Below are 25537 nucleotides of genomic sequence, written 5' to 3'. Positions count from 1 at the left end.
TTTATCTGACGAAATTCGTGTCGATTGTAAAAGTTCAAATCGTGTTTATATTCGGGACGAGTCGGCGGCTGATTCTTACTATTGATGACTCGGAGAGTTCGGTGCTTAACGATCCCTCAATCGTTTTTTTCAATAATGAAATTCCATGGTGACGTTATCGTGTAGGAAATGAGTTACGTGACCGGTATACGTTCTGAACGGTACGGCAAGATGTCGAACGTCCTTTCGAGGTTGTCACTGCCCATTGTGAGTTGTACGTATGTACGTGAATTGGTGGGAAGAAGATTCGTGACGGAATCTATCCTGTCTGTCATTGTTTAGCTCGTTGCTCGCTAAGACGATGTTGGAGGGGGGGGGGGGGAAGGCTTTCATTCACACGGACGACTCCCACAAGACTTTTCAACCGACGCGAACGTTTTTTCAAATGGATTTGTGCGGTTTCAGATGAATATTGTTTAGGTGGTATAAAAGTAATGCATTTGATTTACAAATTACAACGTATAAATAATCATTGTGCCACATAGATAATGAATGGAAGACTAAATTATTATAATGAATGTGAACGAACTATTTCACTTTCTACAGAGTCTCGTGTAGAAATAAGATTGGGAGCTTTTTTCAAAGTCATTCATCTAGAACAATCGTGCGCGTTCTACATGATTGATTTTAAATTGATTCGCTGATTGACCCGACGTATTTAAAAAGGATAGTCGCGCGCGTCTTCCTTTTTGATACGGTGCTCTGTGCACGATGCCGCTTGAAATTAGAATCCCGGTGGTACGGTTGATTGAATATCATGTAGGCGGACACATGAGACGATAATATATAAAGGAGTGCGGCTAAGTTGCGTGAACAAGAATGGTACAATAGATTGATTCGCAAATGCGAAAGCTGTAGAACTGTTTTCCATTAAGTACACATATTTAAATAAATAATTTCCACAAAGAATTGTTAAAAATTTAGACAGAATTGTCGTTAATTACAAAGTTTTATAGATGTTCATTCGCGTTGGGGGAGGCTCTCAAAGATTGACGCCAAGTAAGAATGATGATGCAAGAGAGAAGCATGAGATATTTCAGCGGAATATGACACCTGCGTATTTTTGTATCATTGGACTGTCGAGATAAACCGTCGCACGCACGTCGAACCCTTTGCGACCAGTACGGGGCATAAAGTATCCCCCGCAAGATCGTAAAATATGTGATATCATCTTCGTGGCCGACCGCCAGTTGGAGGCTTTGTTTCTTCGAGTCGCGTCGTGGCATTGTCTTCCGTCTGTTCTTTATGGGCCCCAAATCTTCCAGCGTGCGCCAATAGCGCAAGAAATCGAAGGGCAGCCGTATATCTTTTATTTTAACTCGCGAAATCGTCCGAGTTTTTGAGTCGAAAGGTTAGAGTACTTTTTGCTCGTGTTATTTTTGCTTCCTGTATATATTTTAGGATCTATATTTCACTAAAGAAATTTTTCTTTGTTTCCAATTGATTAAACGAGCTTTCTTTATCATATTAATTATTAATATTTTATTGATATAGTAAAAAAATTGTTTTGTGTTTATTAAACGTTACATATTTTGAGTAGAAAATATTAGATATACAATTTTTAAATGTTTCCAGAGCGAAACTTGTATGGCTTACGCTTTATAATATTGATATGTGAACATTGATAATAATTCTCTTAAATTGCCATTTAAAGCAGTGCGTTTGTTGCCAGAATTATCGAATCATTTTTTTTTTCTCGTATGCTTGCGTCTTTCATTGGCAAGAGGCTTTTGGAATGATGTGGCGCGTATCGCGCGATGATATCGCGGAAATTCGCATTGCATGCGGAAATTATGCGTTCTCGAAAGAGCGGCGTCGGTGCAGCGTACGTCGGTTTCGATCCGCGCGGCGCATTTGAAAGTTAAATTCCCACCTTGGGAATTCAACATCGCGACGGCGCGGCCGGCGTCGTGCTCGCTCACCGAGGGCGCGTTTCGCACGTACGTACATACACGCTTAGCGCGGCCGTCCGCGCGTGTGTCCACGTGTTGCATTCAGATGCGTCCGTCGGGGCCTTCGCTTCGGCGCGCTTCCATCAATCCGCCTTGACATGCAAATAATTCGTAGAAAAAATCGTCCGGGCATGCGGCAGCGACGTTACAATTAATCACGCGGACCGTGGCCGCGACACCGCGTCCGGCTACCGGAGTTACAATTTGTTATGGCTGACAGGCTCGAACTACGGTTCCGAGCGCGTTGACAATGCGCGCTCCCTTTTTTCCCCTACACTTCGTCGTCCACATTGCAGCCGCCGCGCCGTCGCATCTCGATGCTGCAGCCCCGGGGAATGTCGACTGTCGGGTTGATCTCGCGAGCCGCCAAAAAAAAAACCCGCTCCTGAATTCCGGTTCCATAGAAATCGTATGTGCGGGAAGCCAATTCTGTCAATTTAAAATTGAAAGTCTTTGAAATAATTTGTTGATATTACACGTTAATTTATATTTTATTTGATTATTTTGAGCGCAACGTGCATCTTATCTTACATTTTTAAAAAGCACGCTCACGTTGAGCAATGGAAATTTTATCGCTGCTCATTTGCATCGCACGTGCAGTCTCTTGGACGAGTTCTTGTAGCGCGCAAGATGCGAGGGCGAACTGCTGGTGCATACATGTGCATCGACGTGCATCCTACGGATACGCAATGTTGACCCGGACATGGATCCGACTACCTATCACAGACCACGGTGCGTAGGTGCATATCGCAACTTTGAATATCTTATGTTTAAAAAAAAAAAAGAGTTTTGTTTTGTAGAATCTGCTCGCTTAACCTTCCATTGCTCTCGTATGAACGGTCAGTTTACATTTATTTTTTTAAATTACACAAACATATAAAATAAAAATTAACTTTAGAATTTTCTAACTTTTTATTGACAATTTCTACAGTATATTTGTACATGATTGTTTTCTCAATTTTATTTTGTCAAAGACTTTGAAAAATATTTATTTATCGAACGATCAGTGGAGAATTAAAAAATATTAAAGTAAAAAATATATTTTTTTCTAATAGTATTTTTTAATCCATCTTTCAATGTACGATAGAACTTTTTTTTTTTTTAATTAAAACGTTTATATTTTTTTATTTATGTCAGCCATAATATTTTAGGATCTCGATATTTCTCTCCAATGCTATCGGGTGGAAAATTTACTTTTGAAATATCCAGCCTTTTCGTTCTAGAACGTACAGGTCCATTAATCAGCGCCACGGTCAGTCGCAATAAGTTAAATATTGATTCAACCCCCCGCATACGCGCTCTCGTCCGCCATGAATATGTTGCGTGTGCTGCGGAGCGCGCCGATCAAGATTAATGCATCTATATGCGCCGATAGCGCGATCGGCGCCTTAATGCATCGCACGCTGTGCGTGAATGCACACGGGGATGAAGATAAATATTTGTACTGACGAGTCAAAACTCTCGCGGGCAACCGCAATCAGACGTCTATTAGTTTGCGATGACTCCGAGCGACCGGCGCGGAGGTTACTCTCTCCTCTCTATTTCTCTCACTATTTCGAGACCGCCTATTCTTCGTCTTCCTTTCTCTTTTTCTCTCCCTCGCTCCTTCCGACGATGTAGCGAGGTCTTCGGGCTAAGCATCCTATTCAAATGTAAATCAATGTCGCCTAGCGAAGATCGAATATATCCCCTACGTTTCACGATCGACTTTTTTTTTTATCGGAGAGCATTTATCGCGAAAGGTAAAAGCAACGTGATAGTACATATTCCTTTTAGCTCTCCTCGCCGATTGCATTAAAAGTGCATTGTTAGGACAAAATTATTAACGAGGATGAAATAAGAATATAAATTTACTTAAATATTTTAATTTAAATACACATATTGAGTTGAGTTAAAATTTGATCTGTAAGAAATTCTTATTAGAATTTAATAAACTGGAATTTAATTTGTAATTTATTCTTTCATTATCAGTCAAGTAAAGTCTACGACGCGAGTGTCTTTCGATTCGAGATGCATCTCCGTGTTGATTCGAATCGATTAAAGACTTAAATAAAGGAGCCACCCCAATCTCTTCTTCCCACGGCTGGCATAATACTGATAGATGGGCCGTTGCCTTCTCACCGCGCGAAGGGGAGAACATCTAACGCTCGAATTTATCAAAATCATTTTGATACCTACTCGGCGCAGCATGACGTCACGTGTCACGATGCTCTGGCTGATCCGTCATTACGGAATTTGCATACACCGATCAGTCAATGGTGGAGATTCTGGTTTCTCTCCTTTTTTTTTTTAGAGAGAGGATTTGCATATTTGCGTCTCTTTCGATTGGTGACTAGTACTAGCTTGCTAGAAGGGGTTGCTAGAAGGAAGAGATTAACAATGGCACGAATCCATTATGATTTTCAGCATAAAGTCGGTAGATGGATCATCGTCTGTCTTGCTTTTCTCATTAAAATCAAGTGGTAACGGAATAGTACAGAAAACATACCTTTGCAACAGACAAGAGAAAGTAATTACGTCCTGGCTGTGCGAGTGCAATTTATCTTTTAACTTATTGCGCCTTTATGGCGTATCAGCCATGCGCGTTTGCATCCAAAAAACACTCTGTTACGAGAACATTAACGGGCGTGTAAAATGATCTTCGGTTCTCCCTCCCTCTTTCTCTTTCTTCTCGATCCATATCGTGGTGTGCAGCGTCAGCGGCCACTGCGAATTTCTCGATTAATCCACCTCGAAATCGATAGCGTTTCTTGCGGCTGCGCGCGTCAGGGACGATCATAATTTCAAGCTGACTTTTGTAATCGTACGTATTGCATCTGTTTATTTCCATTTCGCCTATTTAAATTTTATATTATATATTTTGTGTTGAATCCAGAGTCAATAATTGTCCAAATGAGTTAATTGATTTTTCAATTATTTCTATTTTCAATAATTTTGTGAAAGCTAATAAATTTTTTAAGTAGAAACATTTTTGTGAAGAAAATACGCAAGTATAATTGATTAAAAGAAAATACGTTTTTTTCAAAATTGATCTGAAGATTATACGTAAAATTGACGTAAAATTGATATTTTGTGTGCCTGTATATCTTGCCTGCGTAGGATAGAATGCGTCCCTGAACACAGTTCGCAGCTTCGATGTCCGCCGGTGGTCTTTACGATCGCCGGCGGTGGCGTCCGTTCCCATGTAATCGTGATGTCACGTTATCAGATGAGGCACGAGACAAGATGATCGGAGAAAAAGTTCGCGCGCGAGAACGTCCGCAGTTTGCGCGGTAAGCAGACCGGAGCAGTTCCGTTGAAAAATAACTCGACCTCAAACCGTCCGGCCTCGCCTTGTTTTCGGTGTACAAAGTGACAGCTCGCGAATCGCTGGTAGAAAAGAATCGCTAGAGCGCGATACGCCGCAGAAACCATTTTTTTTTAAATATCGTCGGTGTTCCCTCCCGTTGTTCGCCATTTTTCTGATTTTTCAGAGACATTTCATTTCCGTTTTTCTTGCGCGAGGATGTGATATCGTTGTTAGATTTTTTGCAAGATCACGATCTTTTAGCGAAAACTTTAGGCGAGAAAAGCTTGTAAGATTTCTTCTATACTACGTGAATCAACAATCAACATCCGTTGAATCGTCGCGAGGGGCGCGTCGGAAGTAAATCAAACTCCCGGTTTTTTTCGTCGCGTGACGATCTTACTTCCCGTCGCGTGGGTCTGTTGCATACGATGCAACCGCGAGAGCCGAGTGCATTCACACGGACGGACTTGTACTACGTGGCGCGAATGAATGAAATCGCGTAAATATTTATGGAACGTTGGAAAAAAAAGGCACGAGACGTGGGAAGCCGCGAGCGGATGCACGCGTGTATCGCCTCCTTTTGTCGCCAGGTTTATGACGGCGCAATTACAACGGTGTCGACGATCGAAGGGGGGCCGAAAGCCCGGCGGGGTTAGATTTGAGAGGAAGAGAAGGAGAAGAGAAGGGGCCGCCGCGACTGTCGGAGAAGTGACGAATCATAGGGAGGGGAGATGCAATTTTGATACGCGTGCGATCGTGACTGACATGCTTACGCGCAGAATTTTCTTTCCCGACTTTATGACTCTCGTCTTCGGCATTTAATACACGTTTTAATAAAAGCTTCTATCTGTCGTATTAGAGAAAGTAATTGAGTCATACCGCAAATTTTATTTGCAATCTAGCGTTATTATCTTTACGTCTTTGTTCTCTCGCGTCATCGTACTGGCATAAATTTATTCTTTTTTAGAACCCTGTCAAATTATTTTATCTATAGTGATAACAGCCTCCTAACTTGATGAGAAAAGGACTCTTCCTGCAAAAGGGAAAAGATTTGCGCTACAAGAGATTAATTTCCTACTATGACATCGCGCTTCTAAGCTCTGATGCGCGCCTCTCATATCTCTGCCCGGTATCAGCATTAAGAAATCTCGTTTTGATTATGCACGGGGTATGAGATTACTCGCGGTTGTCTGTCAAAAGACAGGGAGCCCATTTAAAATCGCTCGAGAAAACAGCGCGAGCCCGAACGTCTCGTGACGGCCGCGAGGCACGCCGTGAGATATTACGGGATAGATCATCTCCCCGGGCACCGCCGTCATTATTTCTGCTGACCTCTGCACCTGAACGCGATCCTTTCTGCATGAGCAAAGTACGTAATTTACGGGTCTCGCGTTTCTCGAACCACCGAGGGATTTACTGCGTTGGGCACCCGGGGTCACCCTAGCGGGGGTCTCCCCGAAGGGATAATCTCTTTTTCCCTTTCTCTTTCTCTCTCCCTCTTCTTTCCTGTTGTGCAAAGCTTTTTTTTTTTTAAAGATCTTTCGTAATATCAAAATTCGCGTATACATTAAATGAGCAAGTAGAAATCTGAGAGAGACGATATCTTAAATGAGGAAATAATAGGCTCTTCCTGATGCAGAAATTTGCAATTTTAGAAATCTAAATATGCAACATATTTAATAAAATTCAGTAAATTCTTATTTGATATAATTTAATCCATGTAAATTTTAATATTATTTTATCTTATATACACTTATATTTCATTATTGTTTATTACGTGTTAATGTTTATTAGATAAATATTAAAATCTGTATTTTTTACTTTTGTATTTTTTTTAATGACTGAGATCAAGCTCGTAAAGAGAAGATAAGTATGATCGAAAAGGGGCAACGTATCGTCGAAAGCGACGTCACGTTTGCGAATTATTTTCATGGGAGATTATCACCTGCGCCAGGAAATTACTTGCGCAAATTATCGGGATATTACTGCGTACTATAATCGGTGTACAGAGAAGGTCGCGTATCTTCCACATCATTGGTTTCTCCGTACAGAGATCAGCAAATTGCTCATCATTTTTGACTCCGGTTTAAACCTTCGCAATTCACGGACAGAGAATACTCCTTTTTTTAGAATTTAATTTTTGTAAAATTTTTATGTGTACATGTATACAATTTGAAAATAAGGGGATCCATAGATTTATTCTTTAAAAGTTACGAGAGAAAAAAAATTAAATATTTAAATAAACTTCCCATTTGCTTTTCTCTCTTTCTTTTTTTTTATTACGAAAACGATTAAAGGTACTTTGAAAATTATCTAGGTAATTAAAGGTACTTTACATTTTTCTTTTCTCCGAAAAGCGCAATTAGCTTATTAGATGCGTATTAAATGTTCGTATATCCTTCTAACTTGCGATCAATGATCATTAAATCCCGGGTTGCGGCACGTTTCTGTCGATTGATCATTAAAGCGCGATAGATCGCGATGGACGCGAGTCCCTTCGTGACTCCGTCCGAGGCTGCGGTGTCTTGCCAGTATGCCCACTATATAATCATCCGCGAGGATCATCGGGGTCGAGAAGCATAACGCGAGAATGCTGTAGGAGTGCGCTCGCCTGGAAAGGGGTTGGGTCTTCGGGTGCATCTTCTGGGGGCCCCACTCCGTGCGCGCGCGATGTCAGTACACAGGACAAGGGCGCCGAGGGACGAAGGGGAGGTCCGACGACTCGGCTGGCAGGTGGCCTCGTCTCACGAGGCCCCCGTCCGCGGTCCAACTCGGGATGAGAGTCTCTCGACGGACACGCGCGCGCCACGAGATGGAAACGTAGATTGCGGGGCCTCGTTCTCCTTGCCCTCTCTTTCTCTCTCTTTCTCTCTCTTTCTCTTTCTCTTTCTCTCTCTTCTTCCTCATTGCCATCTTCGTCTCCGAGCAGCACGCCGGGACCCTGTACACCTTCTTTCTTCCCGTGAACCGGGATTTTTCTCGTTGGCCGTCTCCTCCGTTTGCTGTTTCCTCTTCGGCGCTTCTGTTAATCTCGCTGTATCTTCTCACGAGTACCGTGGTAGAGAGCGGTTTATTTATTAAGACTTGTATTACAAATCGGGAGAGAGGAGTATCAATGAATTTATATACGCCGGTCCACGAGACGTGATAACATCGCCGTTTTTTTGAGGATTACATGCGTGGCAAAGTCGTGATAAGATCCGAATTAGACGTGCAGGCCTTGTAGCGAAGTATGTTCGGCTGGTTTACTTTTTTATGACTTGTATTACACGATATTATGCGATGTTACATGATGTTATCTTACTTTCAATTGAAATTTCATCGGAAAAATATGCGAAGCTCTAGCAAGCTTTTGGTTTGCATATTTCTTTCACATCTGGCGTAGAGTGAAAAATCACTTGAAAATTGCACAAGCTTAATTTGCACTTTTTTAGAATGATGTTTCACTCTACGATATTTACAGATTGTTACATTCTCACGTATACATAACAAACGTTAAATAAAAACTTATAAAAAAGATTCTGTGATAAATTTCTTAAATATCATGCATGCGTTGAAGAATAACATTTCGTTATCTATTAACGATTCTGAACGAGTCTTTAGTTCAGCAGAAAGTAGACACGCTTTAATAAACCATACTTTTAAAACTCATAACTCTTAAATGATTGAAAACTATTAAAATTTAATGCCGGTGATTAGTATTATTAGCGACAGCGAACTTCAAGCCGATCTAAGATACGATAAAAGATACGGTTACTTCGGCCGAAAACCGTAATTGGTCGCCGCGTGTTGCTCATTCCGTCGCCATCGTCCCCGTAATTCGCACTCGAGTTTACGCCGATCGTATATCTCGCGGTTTCGTGGGGGACTCGAACCGAAGATAATGGCCCGAGCTGAGCCCGCGCGCGCATTCGAGCGGTATCGTTACCGATCGTGTAACCATAATTTCGCGACTGTAAATCATGACAGGTGCCTACGTCTTTAGAGCCCTGTAATTCAAGCCGAGAGGTGTCCCGCGATTCGCACACTCCCTCTTTCTCTGATGTTGCAGGTTCTTCCCCCTGCCCCCTCGTGTCTCCCTGTCCCTTTTCTTCAATCATGGAAGCGCGTATATTATGCGCGCGCGCGCTTTACGAGAAATTTAATTCTACGCCGTGAAAAGTCGCCCGGTCGCTCTTTCGACGTAGTGCGCTGTGGCGAGATAAATCAGTCGGAAAAAATTTTTTTTTGCGCGGCGCGTAACGTACGACGCGTTGTGCGCGCTCTTTACAATACCGTAACTCTTGGTTTCTTTTCCCGCGGAACGCCGAACGAATCGCAGAAACGCACACGAGAAATATTGCCAGTGATGCTGGCCAGCAACGCTGAAAAATATCGTGCACCGATTTACGTATATTCGAACGTGTTGTACGTTTACGTGGCAATTATACCGATTTACCGAATTTATGAGGTGAAAGATACATTGTGTCTTCTCTGAATGCGTCGCGAGCTGTATGCAGAATGAAGACGTCCAGAGAGGTGGGGATGTCAGCATTGAAGTGACATCGATTCGCGATGGATCCCCCTGACCTTTTTCCAAAGAAATCGAGTCACACGCGCGTAGGTAGACCAAGCGTTTTAAACGCGACCTCGTTTGCGAGACCAACGTGGTAGCGACCGATAAATACGCTTGCATCGCATCGATAATATATACAAGGGGGTTTTACTGCGAGCGACGGCCATACACGACTGTGACATGTCTATAATAGCCGTGTATTCGCGGATACACGCTCGTGCATGCACGTGATGCGTCGGGAGAGAAGAAGAGAGAGAAAAAGAGAGAGAGAGAGAGAGAGAGAGAGGGGGGAACACACGTGCAAGCTTACATACGTGCATAAACTGGCGGTGTACCATAAACCGTTATGGTGCCAGTATACCAATCCAGGCGCAGGCAAAAGGGATGACGTGCTCGCTGCACGCTAACTCTGATTCTGATATCTTGGTAACTTTATTGAAGGCCTAAACGATGGCCAGTGTTCGCCCGTGATATGACGGTCCGTGAGAAAGTTTATGGAAATCACGAGAGAGCACCTTCGCGACAGGTGATGTCTTCTTATGTACAAAATCATTCGAGAATATAAATAATAGCAGAATTATAATGAAAATTTGTGGAATTATTTTTTTAATTTTCTTCTACTTAAGATTTACATTTTCTCTTACGTGAAACTATTGGAACCAATAGTTTATTATTGAATTCGAATGGCGGTCCAATAATTTCCAATTTTTTCGCAAGTTCTACATTGTTTTTCCATAAGAGCCTCCTTCAGACATATTTTACAACGAAGTGATTATTTTATTAATTTAAAAGCTAAGATTAAGAATGGAATAACTGCCCTATTTATTTTAATTGTGTCTGATAAATGTCGTGCTTTTTTTTTCAGTTACCAATGTCCTGTTGCGTTGCTCTTAGACAAGGATGTGCATTAATCGGCTGAGGCCTCGGCGTCTATCGTCACGGATTGAACGCATGAAGGTTTGTTGTTAAGGTTAACACGCATTTCCGCCACTGAGGCCGGCAATGACACTTATTACCGTCCAATTGGATAAAGTGTCGACGTTGCGAGTTTGACGAGACAGCGTCTAGACGCGTTTGACATCTTCAATTTCGTCACGTCGCGCGTTGTTCAAAATGACGGTCTAACATGATGTTACTATATCTTGCGAAAACGATCTGCTCGTGCGAGCACGCGAGCGCGTTTGTGTTCGCGGAGAATTTATGAATGGAAAGGATCGATGTGTCCCGATTGCGTGACCGTAGAAGAAACTAGAGAACTCGACACGCGCGGCGTACAGCGTGATACACAGATATGTGAAATTTGAGGTGCAATTATATATTAATCGTGTACACATTGCAGAAAACACATTGGCACCTACATTCATAAAAGAAAGAGTATTTTTTTAGACACAGGAAAAATATTATTTTCTTATATAATTTCCAATGTGAATACTTACGAGAAAATTATCATTTCTTTTAATTAGACACACGCTCTCTACTTTATTGAATCAATTTCTTCCTCTGTTCGATTTTACTTTCATCTCCACGTTGTTCCGCTGACACATAGAATGACCCAGCGACACATATACGTGTAGGTTCAGACTTTTCCGTTGGAAAGGTCTGGTACTGTTTAAATCGCTCATGAAGCGAAAGTATAAGTTTACCTGCGACTGACTAGTGGGGTAATGTGAAACAATCGGACGATTTTTTTCGTCTGAATGTGTATCGAGCGGTACTTCTTATTCGAACAATCTGATCGCTTCTCCTCCCGTCGGTTCAATCGGGACGAGGATCGACGCGACGCTTTGACGGGTAAGGATGATCTCAATTAAACGGGTTTATCCGAGTCGACGGGGGGTCAGCAGCGCAATGAGGGTCGACGGGACATCTGAATACGAAATCAGCAGACGATGCGACGACGTAAGCGAGACGGCGACGATCGAGACCATCGCAGGGGGATGAAGAGGGATGAAGGGTGAATCGCCGTGCCGTGTCGTGAGAAAGACCAAAGGCAAGAATATCTGCTTTCGGGGTGTGAATGTCCCCCGTGACAATCGCGGCGGCCACCTGAGGTTACAGTTCGCCGACTCCGAGGGGTTGTTGTCGGTGTTTCCTTCGGGCCTCGTTATGCAACGTTATGCTCTCGCGACGCTGCCCTGCGCAATAAAGTGTCGCTTGTGCGGTCAGGTGTTCGTCAATGCCGGGAGATTAACGTGAAACTGGCCGCCATTCAAGATACACGGAGAAGGGTTGCGTCCCTTGTGGATCGCGTGTGTAGCACGACGTCGGCTCTTTATCGCGAGACAAGGGCGGCGAGCGTTGACATAATTTTGTGTCGAGAGGGGGATCACTTATTTTTGTCTGGAATTTTTAATTCTTTTTGAAAAAAAAAAAAAATTGTGAGGCGACATTTGTTTCTAAATTGTTGCAGCGTCCGTTAAAATTTTGTCTAGAAGAGTAAATTTGCATTTTAAACGAAGGGATACGAGTCGTAGTACATCATAGCAAGTCACGGTGCGCTTATGGAATAACAGAAAAAAATTCATCCGTAACATCTTGATGCAGGCAAATGCCTGGGAAGGTGTTAAATTGCCCTGAGAAGAACGGTAAGATTCTCGCGTAAGATGCTAAATCGAGGGTGGTGCTCATGCACCTCGCGAACGTTCTTGCTCCCGTCGGTGGCGCGGGGCTGAAAGGGCGCAAGGGACGACGTGGCTTGAATTGATGAGCAAAAAGCAGCGAAATCATGAGCGATTGCCCGGGCCCGAGCGGCATCTCCGGGGCCCCTCCGCCGGTGCGGCGCGGCGCTGCAAAGCAGTTTTTTTTCGGTGTCGTCGACGCCGCCAGTCGTTAGTTGCTCTTTCCCGGCTAATCTCAACGGGTATCCCCCACCTTGTGCGATGCGTGATGCGCATGCGGCTGTATTATAATGAGGTGTGGATTGTAAATGAAGTTTAATGACGCCGGCCTGGCACCGTCATTTTTCACGACGAAGGGTATCGCGCCGGCGCGGCGTGGCATTTTCTGCGAGAGAATATCCTGCGATCTGCACGCGACAATTCGCTTTATCATTTTGCGTCAGCGACTTTAAACAGCTCGACTTGTTATCGTTATTATTTGTTTAGAAAGAAACGCGTTTTCCAACGGTTCTAATCGAGTGTCCGCTCTCCGCGCACACGGGTGACGGTTCGTCCGTTATAGTTCACGAGGGAGAAAAAAAAAAAGAGAAAAAATCGGGGGACCAAGACCCGGCTCGCTCGAAATTATTTGAATACGCAAATCATTTATCAGATGGGCAATTGCCGCAACGAAACTCGTCCTTCGAGTGGGGTAGTTTTTCGCTTGGAAGCACTTGGAGATTTCTTAGGGTGAGCGGCGAGAACATTGTGACTGCTCTATAAATGTTATTTATCGATATTAGCATAACGAATAACCGGTATCCTTTAGAATTTTGCAATCACGATTATAAGGTATTCAGTGTGGTACGATACGCATGATTCATTAATCTCCGTAACATGAAGTAACATAAAATAATTTTTTCGTAAATTGTCGCTATAGCTAAAAGTTTAGACCGCTAAAAAGTGACTTTATGTAATTATAAAACACTTGTAAAATACTCGGATCATATTTTATTTTAAATACTAATAGAAAAAGCAAATCAGTTTCTTACAAGGTGATGATTTTCCACTAGACGAACACCCTCTCGTCCGTTACACTTGTTGTTAGCAGCAACAAAGACCCGTTCATCCTTCCTTTGTCATGCGGCACGCTACTCGGGGTGAAACAAAATAGGGGAGCCTGAACCAGTTTCTGAATCGCCCTGTTATGAAGTGTCGCCACTCAAGTATCACATTTGTATACGAATTGCTCGCTTGCGGTTCTGGATTGTACTTTTTCTCCATCCGTTCGAGAAGGGGTGCATTATATTCTCGTTCAGTTTCTTCGAGTGTATCCACGAGGCCAACCCTTTACCCGTACAATTATGATAAAGTATACTGAGAGTAAGCGATAGGTAAATATGATACCAAAATTATTTAACCGAAATATTACACTTGTTGTGTGATATTACAGAATTAACTGTACATGACATTACACAGGCACGGATATTATGCAAACAACGCTTTTCAGTTAAATTTTTTGTAACGTTTTATTTTTTTGTAGAATATAAAACAAGTTTATAGAATAAAAATGAAATAAAAATTAAAAAGACACAAAAGAACAAAAACAACCGACGATTGCAGTTTTGTTCTTGATTATCGCTATATGCGGTGGATCGTTAAATCGAGAGAGAAAAATAAGCTGGCAAAATTTTGTTCTCAGCCTCGATTTCGCGATCGAGCACCTGCCTGAATGATGCTGTTCGCTCGAATTCCGCAATATGGAATCGTCAAGAGGAGGACGGTGAGGGAGTCGAGATAGAGGAAATATTTATTCGATGAGTGGCCTCGAGAGCCAGCGATCAGTACGGTGAGGAGATGTTGAGATTCGGTTTTTGCCATTGCCTGCGAGCGGCTCGCAAAGAACCTATCGTTTTACAATGAGCGACCGTCGACGTCGCTGAAAGTTGGTCCGCTGCAAAAACTAGTATTGGATTAACGCGCAGAAGGAACCATTGTGACTTTTTCGTGTGTGGAAACGATTCGTCGGAAGAGTCGATTTAAGTCTATGAAGACGTCGCAGTTCTCGTGAATGTACGTCACCGCGATGGGTTACCGTCTTTTTTTGCAAAATATCTTATTCCTTTAAAGCTTTTTGCTTTGCTTTCTTTCGAAATGACGTTTTAAAAGTCTTCCGATAAAAGTGTAAAAATAAATTATTTGATTTAATTTGTAACTTATAATGTTAAGAACATAACTTGCATAAAACAAATATACAATAATTTACATAAAACAATAATTTTACAATTTTATTTGCATGCAGATAACGGAAAATTTTTGAAATACAATTTAAAAAAAAATTTGTATTTACATTCCATAGATATATAAAAAAGCAATTTAATTAAAGATTTTGTTTGCATTTGCGTACGTACGTAATGTCATTTACAGTTCTCTGATAATAAGATCGGCCATACATTTCTGTTGGGAAATTTTTCATGCATTTGTACGCGATCGAGCCGTACTCACGTCAGAGCAGTCATTACAACTTGCATCTGCTCCGTATCAATAAAGGCTGGTTATACGGCACGATGGTCTAAATGGGAAAATAAACAATACCGTCTCGTTAGCCAGTTGGCGGCTTTTATCTTACCGAGGCAGAACGCGGCGTTATACCGTGAAATGGAGTCTAGACAGAGCCGATGTTGCATTTCGGTCCGCGCCCACCCTGCACTCTCTTCATCATGTCTGCGATAAGTGGCTGCCGTTTGCTCCGCGATAGCCGACTTCGGCCGTCTTCCTTTTTATCGAAACTTCATTTGTACAAGTCATTAAAAACCCACCGTCCGTGAACAGCCGAATCGAGCCTCATCGTGTTGTCGAATCCGTTTTGTTTGCTTCAACGCTTTCGGAAAGCGTCGCAAACGCTGTGTGTCCAGTAATTGGCAAACTTCTGTTTGCAGAAGACCGTATAATGGCACAGTATTTTTATTTTGCGCTTTAGAATATGAAGCGCAGAAGCATTCTACTAAATGTTTATAATTCTTTTGTATCGATATATAATTGATGGATTTCCTACAAAAATCAAACAAGTTCTTTTTTTTTCAAAATCTGGGCTATGGCACTAAATCATTCTCTATTAGTAGTTATAAATAATTCTGTTCCGCCAAAAATTATGTTGAAAATATATAAACATATAAAAATAGGGAATAAATATAAAATTTTTCCGGCAATAAGCAAACAAGAATTGAAAGGTTTTTCAAAATTTCTAAAAACAAATTTCTTAAAATCTTAAATATTTTAAGGTCTAAATCTGTATTGTACGTATTATAGACCTGGAGAAAAGTTATTATATTTATATTATATAATGAACGGTTTGAAGATGAGATTTTTTCCTGAAAAATTAACTTTTTGAATTTGTTTAGTTTTTATAGAAAACTTCAATTATTTCAAAGTTATTAAAGTGGTAATAATATCTTAAAAATTTCTTATAATATTTTATAAAATTTATCTTGAACTTTGCGAGACTTAAGATTATTTTGTGAGATGTCGCGTGAAAATGATAGCTGTATATAAAAAGCGGCAGAAAATACACATACAACGATTTCTTTCATCATTTTTCATTATTTCGCGTCATAGTTTTTTCTGCTTTAACGTTCAGTGTTTTTGTAATCTTAAAACAATCCATAATATCATCCATCTTTGGTAATAAATATGAAGAGCTTTAGAAATTAAGAGAATTAACAGAGAGCTTTTTGAAATATCTAAAATTTTAAAAGACTTTTACTACTAGAAAAATATTTCTTATTTTTCGGGAATAATTTTAAGCATGTTATTTGAATGTATTTATCAAAATTTGATAAATTCTACTTAATATAAGTGGTTTATTACGTATGTTACATAATATTTGATGAATGTGCAAATATTCGAAATTAATCACGTGCGATTTTCAGAGACCGTTATACATTTATCATCACGGTTTCATTTAATGTGCGAATCTTTTGCTGGCCGCAAGCTGTTATGTACGGAACTTTCTCCGCTCCCGATACCGATTCCTCTCTCGCGTTAAATCACATGCTGTTTTTTCGTCTGCCGCATCACGTATGCGCCGTATGTTATCGCACAATGCGACTGCAAATGCATTTATCGGTTCGGCCAAACGCAGCCCCGAATACAGCGCGGCGAGATCGAGATGTACATATCTTCACGGACATCTCGGTCAGAGAATTTCGAATAATTTGCTTTGCCCGTTGTGTGCCAGAGATTTAGGCTTGCAATACTAAGTGACCACATCGTCAACATTTACATTTCATTGTCTCATTTTATTGTAGTCTCTCAGAAAATTTATTTGTATCGTAAAAAACTTACTCGTGAAAAATGATTCCATATGGAATTCTTACTTGGACTAGATTTCTTGTATTTATCACATAACATCATGTAATATTATCTTATACAATGTCGAAAGAATTTATGTAACATTAAAGCTTAAATTTGTAATCTTGACGAGAGAACTCGATTCTTGGGGCTGGAATTTCACAGAGTGTTTACGACAATAAAACCTGAACAAGTTTAATGTACTGGATGAAGTTCAGGGAGTGTGAGAGGTAGTTGGAATTCTCGTGCAGTCTGCGCACATTCATCACACGGCAATTATTTTACCTTTGGACACGTCAAGAGCTGTTAGGGCAACGTAAGTAACCGACGTACTTAAATGGCGATGTGGCGAATTCCGCCAAGGAGGATGCAAGTAGTGCAATTTCATATCAAAAAACCATTCTTAAGTGTTTGAGAAATGATTACTCCAGATCCTCGCACGGTGAGGTACTCAAGTCCAAGATTCCTTTCCCGAGAGCTATTTGTAGATATCACTTTATTTGCACTTTACTTTATTACGACAATTTTTTCAAATTTCTTAATACAGTTAAAGAGATTGGCACGTTTTATAAACAAGAAGTAATATAAAATAATAAATAAAAAATGTACTAAAAATATATAAAGTACATAGCAATAGTGCTAGATTAAAAAAATCATTTAAAGTGTGATATAAAGCACTTGTCGTAAGCAGCGACTGTCGAAAGTTTAAAGGTGTTTCTCACGATTGTATCGAGACGTCCATCTGTCAACATCAGTCTCCACTCAAACAGTTTCTACGTGCACGAGACGGGGACCGATTTTTATCTAGATCCACTTCTGCCCCAAAAATTCCGATGAGATTCGGCGAGGTTTTTGGTCCACGGGCGATTAGGTCCAGAGATATGGGCCCGAAACAAACAAACAAGAACAAGCGCGCGCCGAGCTACCTATTCTCTGTGCTAACCATGAATTCTTATGGTGTCCTCTTGCTTTTCTCGTGCCGCGGCAGGTGCACACACAATCGTGGAATTACTCGAATGTGACAAATATGCCAAACATCTCGGCTAGGGGCGCGCCTTACAAGGAAAAAGACTTTTTTTTTTCCACCTCTTTAATGCCGCAGCGTTTGTTTTCTGTGAGAGTCGGCGTTAGACAAAGGCTGTCGTCTGTTGTGCGAGCGAGTAAATGTGCGACTACGTCGATTCTGTTTACGGAGATCAGATGTTAAATGGATTATGCCAGAGAGATTCGCTGTATACAATCCACGGATTAAAAAGACTGGTGAGAATCGGGAGATCAAAGCCGCATAAAAATCATTTTCCGAGCGTTTACGTCGCGTGATCGCTCTCCTATTCTGTCGTGTCGCCAATAAACGACAATTTCAGCAGGGACATATTGCCGGCGTATTGTCAGGAAACTCGAAGTTGAGTGCACTCGAATTTCGGCTGGAGTCTGGAAGGCGTTCCGGACCCACCTATTGTCAAGTTTTCCAATTGGTCACCGCTCGGGGTGACATTATACCTTTCCGTTTTTCACTCTTGCACCTTTCGCACGACACGACAGTGGTTCTTCAGTATATTTTGTAATCTGGAAAAGTCGACACTCTGTGTATGCATCTTTTGTTGTTATACGAGCTGAACCGATATCTGTATGATGTTTATCAGTTAAAATCTAATTTCAACTCAATCTACGATATTGCAAAGTATATCAATCTATATAAAAAATTTTAATAAAGAAATGTTATACACAAATTATATATTTTGTATACGAAAATAAATGTTGCGAAAATATGTTGAGAGATAGATGAGATATTGACAGATAATAGTTAATTTGATTATATGAAGAGCTGTAAAAAAAAATTTTTTTTTTTTTGTTAAATTATGTTACAAGATAGGTAGAAGTTGGGAGCCTCTTTTTTGCGAATAGGCTAAAAGGAAAGTCATTCAAAATAAGTCGTGCCCCCGGTTTTCAAGTTCATTGATGCTCGAAGTTCATTTCTGACAGATGGCCCATCTGCAGGCACTTTGTTACGCGCTCTATGTAACCGATAGACTGGTGACCAAGAGGAAGCGACTTCGAATGAATCGCCTTCCTCATCCATTATTGGCTAAGTAATTGTTCGGTTTATTGATCAAGCATCAGCTTCGCGTATTTTGCGGCTTTTCGGAAAAGGAGCATAGGTTATTGCTCCGTTGGTATCCTTTCAAAGAACTGTTGGGAAATCGAAAAGACCGAGACGTGCGAAGACGTCTGCAGAAATCTTTCCAAAAGGAACTTGGTATATTCTCCTTTACTCTTATTGTATATACGATAACAATAATAAATAGTGAGTCATGTATATCGATACATAAACGGTTTATTTAGTTAAAATTATGTAATGTAATTAGAAAAGTTCATTTATTTATTTACCTTTTTATTAAGTAAAATAAAAGTATTTTGCGTATATATTTTGTCTTTATACGTTATAAAAGTGATGAAAAGTTCTGTCAGTTTAAAAAAAACGAGCGAAATATTTATTATTATCATTTACTTTATACAATTCGTACGTTTTATTAACGTTTTTCTGTTAACTGTAAATGTTTAAAGAAACTAGCCATCTGCGCGTATCCAATCGTCCTGCTTAGATGTTCTGATGTTCTTCTTTCTTTGCTCGCACTTATAGTAACTCTCGAGGCTGCAAGGAGCGTCAAGTTCATTCAAGATTCCTAGGAATATCATGAATGGAATTCAACAGTGCAACACCATGAGTAAAATCTAAAGGTCTCACTGACTTTGTAGGGGGCTCAATTCATTCATCATTTTGCTAAGATTTGCCTCGCCTCGGTGCTCTTTTGCAGAATCCTCGAGGGTTGTTTGTTAGAAGAGGTGGTTCTTCAGGCAAACTCGCTATTGAATTCTTCTCGAGCCTGCCTACAAAAACGCGAGAAATAGATTTTTGTCTTTAAATACTATTATATATACTGCAAAAAAGTTTTCAATATGTACATGCATCGTATTTGTTATAACTCATAATTGTCTTTAATTTATATAGATGATCTAATTAGCAAACTATTTCTTTACACGACGGGCAAGACAATTAAAACTGCATTTACGAAAAATATAGTTTGCCTGCAATTTGTGTTAATTGCGTACGATCGAGATTATTATTCCGGAATAATCAAGAGATCCGTCACCGAGAGATGCGCGTGCAAAAATCCCACTCGGCGCGGTGAAATTAAAGAAGCGAAAAAAGTGGTGCGTTCGATACACCAGCTGCCTCGTCTCGCTGCACCTCGGACGTATTTTCTCGCTTCTCCGAGAAGGCACGTGGGTGGCGGCGTGGCACTTTGCTGGTTTTATGAGGCCCTTAAGAATGGTCCCAGGGCCCGTTCATCTCTCTCCCCCTTAGCTCCCTCCTCGCGTCCCCGTTCTTCCATCTCGTCCACGCCTTCGGACTTTTTGTAGAGTCGCCATTACTCGACAAAGTCCTTTGCCGTTTGGGCCCTTGATGGATGCCCGTTGCGTGGGCACCGGCGTTCCAGTCGGCTCAATGGGCTGCGACCGAATCCACACGCAGGTCGGTCGGCTTCTTCCACGCCGAAAAGACACGCGTCCAGCTTTGTAAATCGTCCGGCTGCCAGGTACAGGGAAGGGTTTCATTTTGCGTGCGTGCGTGCGTGCGTGCGCGCGCGCCCGTGCCCGTGCGCATACACACTATCGCGAATTTACAGAACGAAAGCGCGCCGTAAGTTTTAATACTTTGTTTCTCGCCGGAGGTATTATCGTCCAATCTCTCACTTCGCTTTTATATCCGACGATATTTCGCGAGAATAAACGCGCGGTGCCAGATTACGTTCTTCGTAAGTCCGCTGAGATGATGTTTAATAAGGCACGGACTTGTATTTTCGATGTATACTCAATCGGATTAACATTTGTTATGATAATTTTGTTAACATAACGTAAATACGCATCATTTCGATAAGACTATTTTTGGAGAGAAACGATTTTACTACTTTTTTAAAATTAAACATTGAAAATAAATCTCTTCCGATGTAGCATTTCTTCGGTGATGATAAATCGAGCAACTCATTATGATTTCTTTTTTTTTTAAACACTTTTCGAGACGATTCTTTTATATGTGTGTTACCGCAGCTGTAACGCCCGTGTGCGCCACAATGGTCATCGGGATGACCAGCTTCACCCACGCGACGATAATAAAGTCACGGTCGATTCATTCCTGTCGCTTTGCTTCGGATAAGGACTGAAAACTTACCGTGGCCGTGATCTTCGATATGTAATTCTGCCCGCTCGAGTTTCTTCCGTGCTTATCGAACACATTTACATCTCTATATTGCCGATAAAGGATGCCGCTACGAGATGTAAAAAAAGCCCTCGACGAGGCACTCAGGCCCTCGTCAATCTTCACAAAGGTTGAGAAATTCCAAGAGAATTGTCTCGTATACTTTTGCGTTATAAAAACAACACTGGATTACCGGTACATTTTTGCGTCTTATTTTGAAAACTGTAATTATATGAGATTTAAATGTTCGCTCCTGCGGGCATGAAACCTATACATTTTAACCCGCAGGCTTTTATGCAAAAAAAAAAAAAAAGAAAATACAATGATTTTTATCGTGAATCGACCGAGCGCTGTGTATTTGTGCTCGTACATATTCATTCGTGCGCAATTATTTTAATCATGATGGCGAGAGTCTGCGAACGCAATTTTAAGGTTGAAAGTAAATTTTCCCCCCATGCTACTTTCTCCGTCTCGAAACCGTCTTTTAAAAATGTTGGCGATGCTTTAGTATCCTCGGTGCAGTATCCGCGGGGCTAATCGCGGGCAATTCCCCGATCGCTCGTGCACGTACGAGAGCGCGGAGTCAGCTTTTTCGTTGGCGAAGAATTCCCGAAGCCGCCGAGAGCGCGGCCGGATATATTCACGACTTTCGCCTTCGAAGTTTTAGAGCACGCGGGAGAATGACGTGCTGTATAATTTCGTGGGCGTATGGAGAGCAGACTAGACGAGGGGATGATGTCGAAGGGAATGGTAGGGGGGTGAGCAGCATGGGCGCAGAAACATTTTTCGAGGAACCGAGGTACATTTCGAATACAAACATACCATATACATTTTTTATTCCGAATATTTGAGTATCTGAGTATTCAAGTACCAATCTGTAGTTCAAGTATCAATCTAAAAAAAAAAAAAAATCGTTCTTGTTCTGAGTCATAAGTACCGTTCGTCGAGGGATTATATTGTCGCAGTGCGGGCACTTGACGTGATTTCCTCGCTGCTATCTGAACAACCATACGCGAGGAAGCACGCAATTTTAAGGGAAGAGAGAGCAAAGGAGAGAGAGAGAGAGAGAGAGCGAATGCCCCCTCTTGCCGCTTCCTGTGGATCCGCTCGCGATGCGGATTGGCGGAGGTCCGGGCAGTCTGGAGAACACTGTATGCTCTTGCAAACAAATGGCCGGCAATTACCTGCAATTTGCCATATATACGTCGGTGCGCCTCCCCCGTCCTTCCCCCCTACGGACTCCGCCGTCTCTCGTTTTCGTGGCTGTTTTCGGCGCTGAGCTTCCATCCCGGGGCGATACATCGATTGCCGGGTAATTGTCAGCGCTCAGCGCCCCGAAACGCAGGTGTAGCGGTGCAACAGCGGGGCCCGCGGGCGCCACGTAAGTGCGTTAATTTATGTATTCCCGCCGAGAGGGACAACCGAGAGAGGGTGGTGTCGGAATCTCGCTGCCGGGGGAAGGTGCGAAATATCAGCACTGATATAACCACGGACGTCTATACTAGACCGTTGCTAACAAGCTGAACAAAAGAGAGGTCTTGAAATTTCCAAGAGATGCTCTTCCCCCCCTGGCTATTTTGGAAGATACAGGAGAGTGAAGAAAGACAGAAGGAATAAATATTTCTGTGCAACGCGTAGAATTTTGAAATTTTCTTTCTAATATGCAACACGCGGGGCCGATGATAACGTTGGAATATTAAGTAATATATAAATCGTATAAAAATAAATCTTTTCGAATAATTCTCACAAAAAAATAAAGAATCTCGCAGGAATGCGTAACGACTTAATCACGACCTTGCTTTCTCGCCTTAAAAGGGGCGTCTCGTTTTGCCTTTTTTTTTTTTTCTTTCGCCGCACTTGCACATGGGCCACATTACAACGTGAGTGTCACAGCTGTTGTACGTAGCGCCGACTCACCGTATCTCTCTTACCCCCTGTGATGGTGAAAAAGAGAGAAGGAAACCCGCGCCGCATGACGCGATGACGGCGAGAGTCACGAAGTGGGCACGAACGATGAAAAGAAGCGGCTTGTACGAGGAAGTGTCTCGTATGTCCCGGTCGCTCCGGTTCTCCCCCATAGACACTCGATACCGAGAACGCGTATCGCGTGTGCCGCTCGTATGTATATAGGATTGTGGCTAATGGCCCGTAGATTACCGCACGTTGCACGCAACCTCGACTTGCGCGGCGAAAGACCATCAGGACACGCGATACCACATGCGAAGGACCGATAGCCGTGTAAAAATTTCGCGGCTCTCGCGTTGGAACGGTAAATCCGAAAGCGTTATACAAAATTCAGTCTACGGTTAAGGGAATACCACCTGAAAGGCGAGGGCCGTATATTAGTTATTTAACTTTTTATTATAATATAATGTATAGTTTATCTCTGGCGAGATTTTTCATGATAATATAATTTCGAAAATGCATGTTGCAATGCAAAATTCTGTTATCGAATATTGAAATATGAACTTTATACATAAAATGAGAGGAAGAGAAAGAGAGGAAAGTTATAGATTATTATCGTAGAAATTATTGAGTTATTGGCAGTTTTTCAGAGGCCACCATAGCTTAATTACACTTATTTCGGATTACACGCATTTTATCATCAACGCATTTAAAGCTTATAATGGGCATACGCAGCATTTATTTTCGACACGCTCCGAGGCTTTGCTTCGCAAAGTATCGAATGCTTAAATCCTGATTGAGTACGTTTTAACTCGCAGTTAAGCACTCCTTTTTCACTGTCACTGACGGAGCACGAATGGCGCGAACGAGCGTTTTTTCGAGCCCTCAAGCGTGTAATTAACATGTATGAAGCTTTTCGCGATCCGCAACCGTTTCGTTTATTTCATTTATTAAATCGATATTCGGCCGGACCGCTTCGATGTATTGATTTTTATTTGCGATCGTCATTGAAGAGAAACTTCCGGGACCTGCGCGTGCGAGTAAATATGTTCTTCGGGCTCCTCCTTGCGGTCACGAAAGTTGGTCGTAAATATTTTTTCAAGACCGCAAAGAAACCTCATCCGGACATTATCGCCGGTAGACGTTTTCGATACGGCTTAGGCTAACCGTAGTGGATAATCCGCGGCACGATGCATCACAGGAAGAACAAACATAAACTTTAACAAAACACGGATTTTCATACACCTGGCGATGTGCAAACAGGCGTATTTCGGACGGAAAATGTAGATTCTTGTTTTCTTTTTCTTCATTTTTGATAATTTATAATTTTGATTTAATAAGAATCATGCAACGCATGATGTGTTATAAAGTTTGTTCCTAAAAGGTAAATAATTTATATGTATCGGTACATATAAATTATTGATCAAAATGTTAATCTTAGCATGCTTAGAAAGTCTAAAAATTTCAATCTACATATCTCCATATTAAAGTGATTTTATTAAACGTGCGTTTTAATTGCAACCACATCATGGTACAAAAATTTTTATTATATCGCAATGTTATGTCTTCGCAACTTGCCCATGAATTGTTTTTTATTTTGTTTGCAATTAAGACGCGAATATAGTAATATTACATTACGTTTTATTATCAATGTTCGCATACGATGCTCGTGCACTGACTGAAAAAATGCAACTGGGAAAGTGCATCGCCGCAAGGAACGCGATATAATGGCTTGACGTAGCGGGGCGCGCCAGGATTTACTTAATTGCAATTAATGAGGGGAGATACCGCGGTGAGGTCACGTGAGTTAAGAATTACTAATGTGCTGACAGGATTAACGTTGTTGAGTAATCGCTCGAGCGCGTTCGCGAGAGCACGAATGCAACGCTTCGAGAGCCAAATCTCGCGGGGATGCATTTATCACACAAATTGCAACATTATATTGGTACACTTTCCACAATGTAATTGATATCGCGTATTGAGTTTCGAACGTACGCTACACTACATAGATGTCGTATACACGTCCGTTATAAATTCGCTTGCGGTACGCGTTAAATATTCAAATATTCGAACGTACCGAAGTTTTCTCTGACGTTTATTCAATTCTTGCTCCAATTCGGAGCAGGCAGAAATCCAGCGGGCGCGCGCGCTCGAATTTCTTCCTCGGTTTCTACAATACCGTAAATTTCGTCGACCACCCGCGGGCGCTTTTTATACACACGCATCGCATAACGTTTCTGTACATTTACCGAGAGATTTTTCTGCGAGGCAGAATTCTGAAACGGCCGGAATGCATTCGACATTCGCGGGATAAACAGCCCCAACGTCGAATTCAGGTTTTCGCGTGGGCGTGCTGCTGCGTGCGTGCGTGCGTGCACGCGATGTTACGTACATGTTAATGTTGACCGACCTGTGCATCGCTGCTTACACACACACACACACACACAAGTAACGTCACCGCCACGTGCGTGAAGGGAAAGGGCCGCCGCGGCGCGGTGCGAGGCGGCTCGTCTGATTGACTGAATTTATGGGGTCTACTTATCGCGCACTTACCGCGTTGTATATCAACAATGACACCCGCACCCGCGGGCG

At 41.8% G+C, this 25537-nt stretch overlaps 1 protein-coding gene across 6 annotated transcripts in view; it reads left to right on the top strand.

Annotated features, from left to right (window-relative positions):
• The window catches only part of LOC118645106, a 392389-nt gene that overhangs the window by 13745 nt on the left and 353107 nt on the right, over window positions 1–25537 (top strand). For 2 of the 6 annotated variants that reach the window (XM_036285532.1, XM_036285535.1), the window contains exons 1-2: window positions 9532–10361; window positions 10701–10792. In XM_036285532.1, coding sequence (XP_036141425.1) covers window positions 10736–10792 — 57 coding nt within the window. In that variant the 5' untranslated portion in view covers window positions 9532–10361; window positions 10701–10735. Of the gene's footprint in view, window positions 1–2495; window positions 2724–9531; window positions 10362–10700; window positions 10793–25537 lie in introns of those variants that run through there. The other 4 variants (XM_036285534.1, XM_036285536.1, XM_036285537.1 and 1 more) reach the window with 4 other exon arrangements.

Source organism: Monomorium pharaonis, chromosome 4 (genome assembly GCF_013373865.1).
Source record: "Monomorium pharaonis isolate MP-MQ-018 chromosome 4, ASM1337386v2, whole genome shotgun sequence".
Classification (NCBI taxonomy): Eukaryota; Metazoa; Arthropoda; class Insecta; order Hymenoptera; family Formicidae; genus Monomorium; species Monomorium pharaonis.
This window is presented reverse-complemented; position numbering and strand designations above follow the sequence as displayed.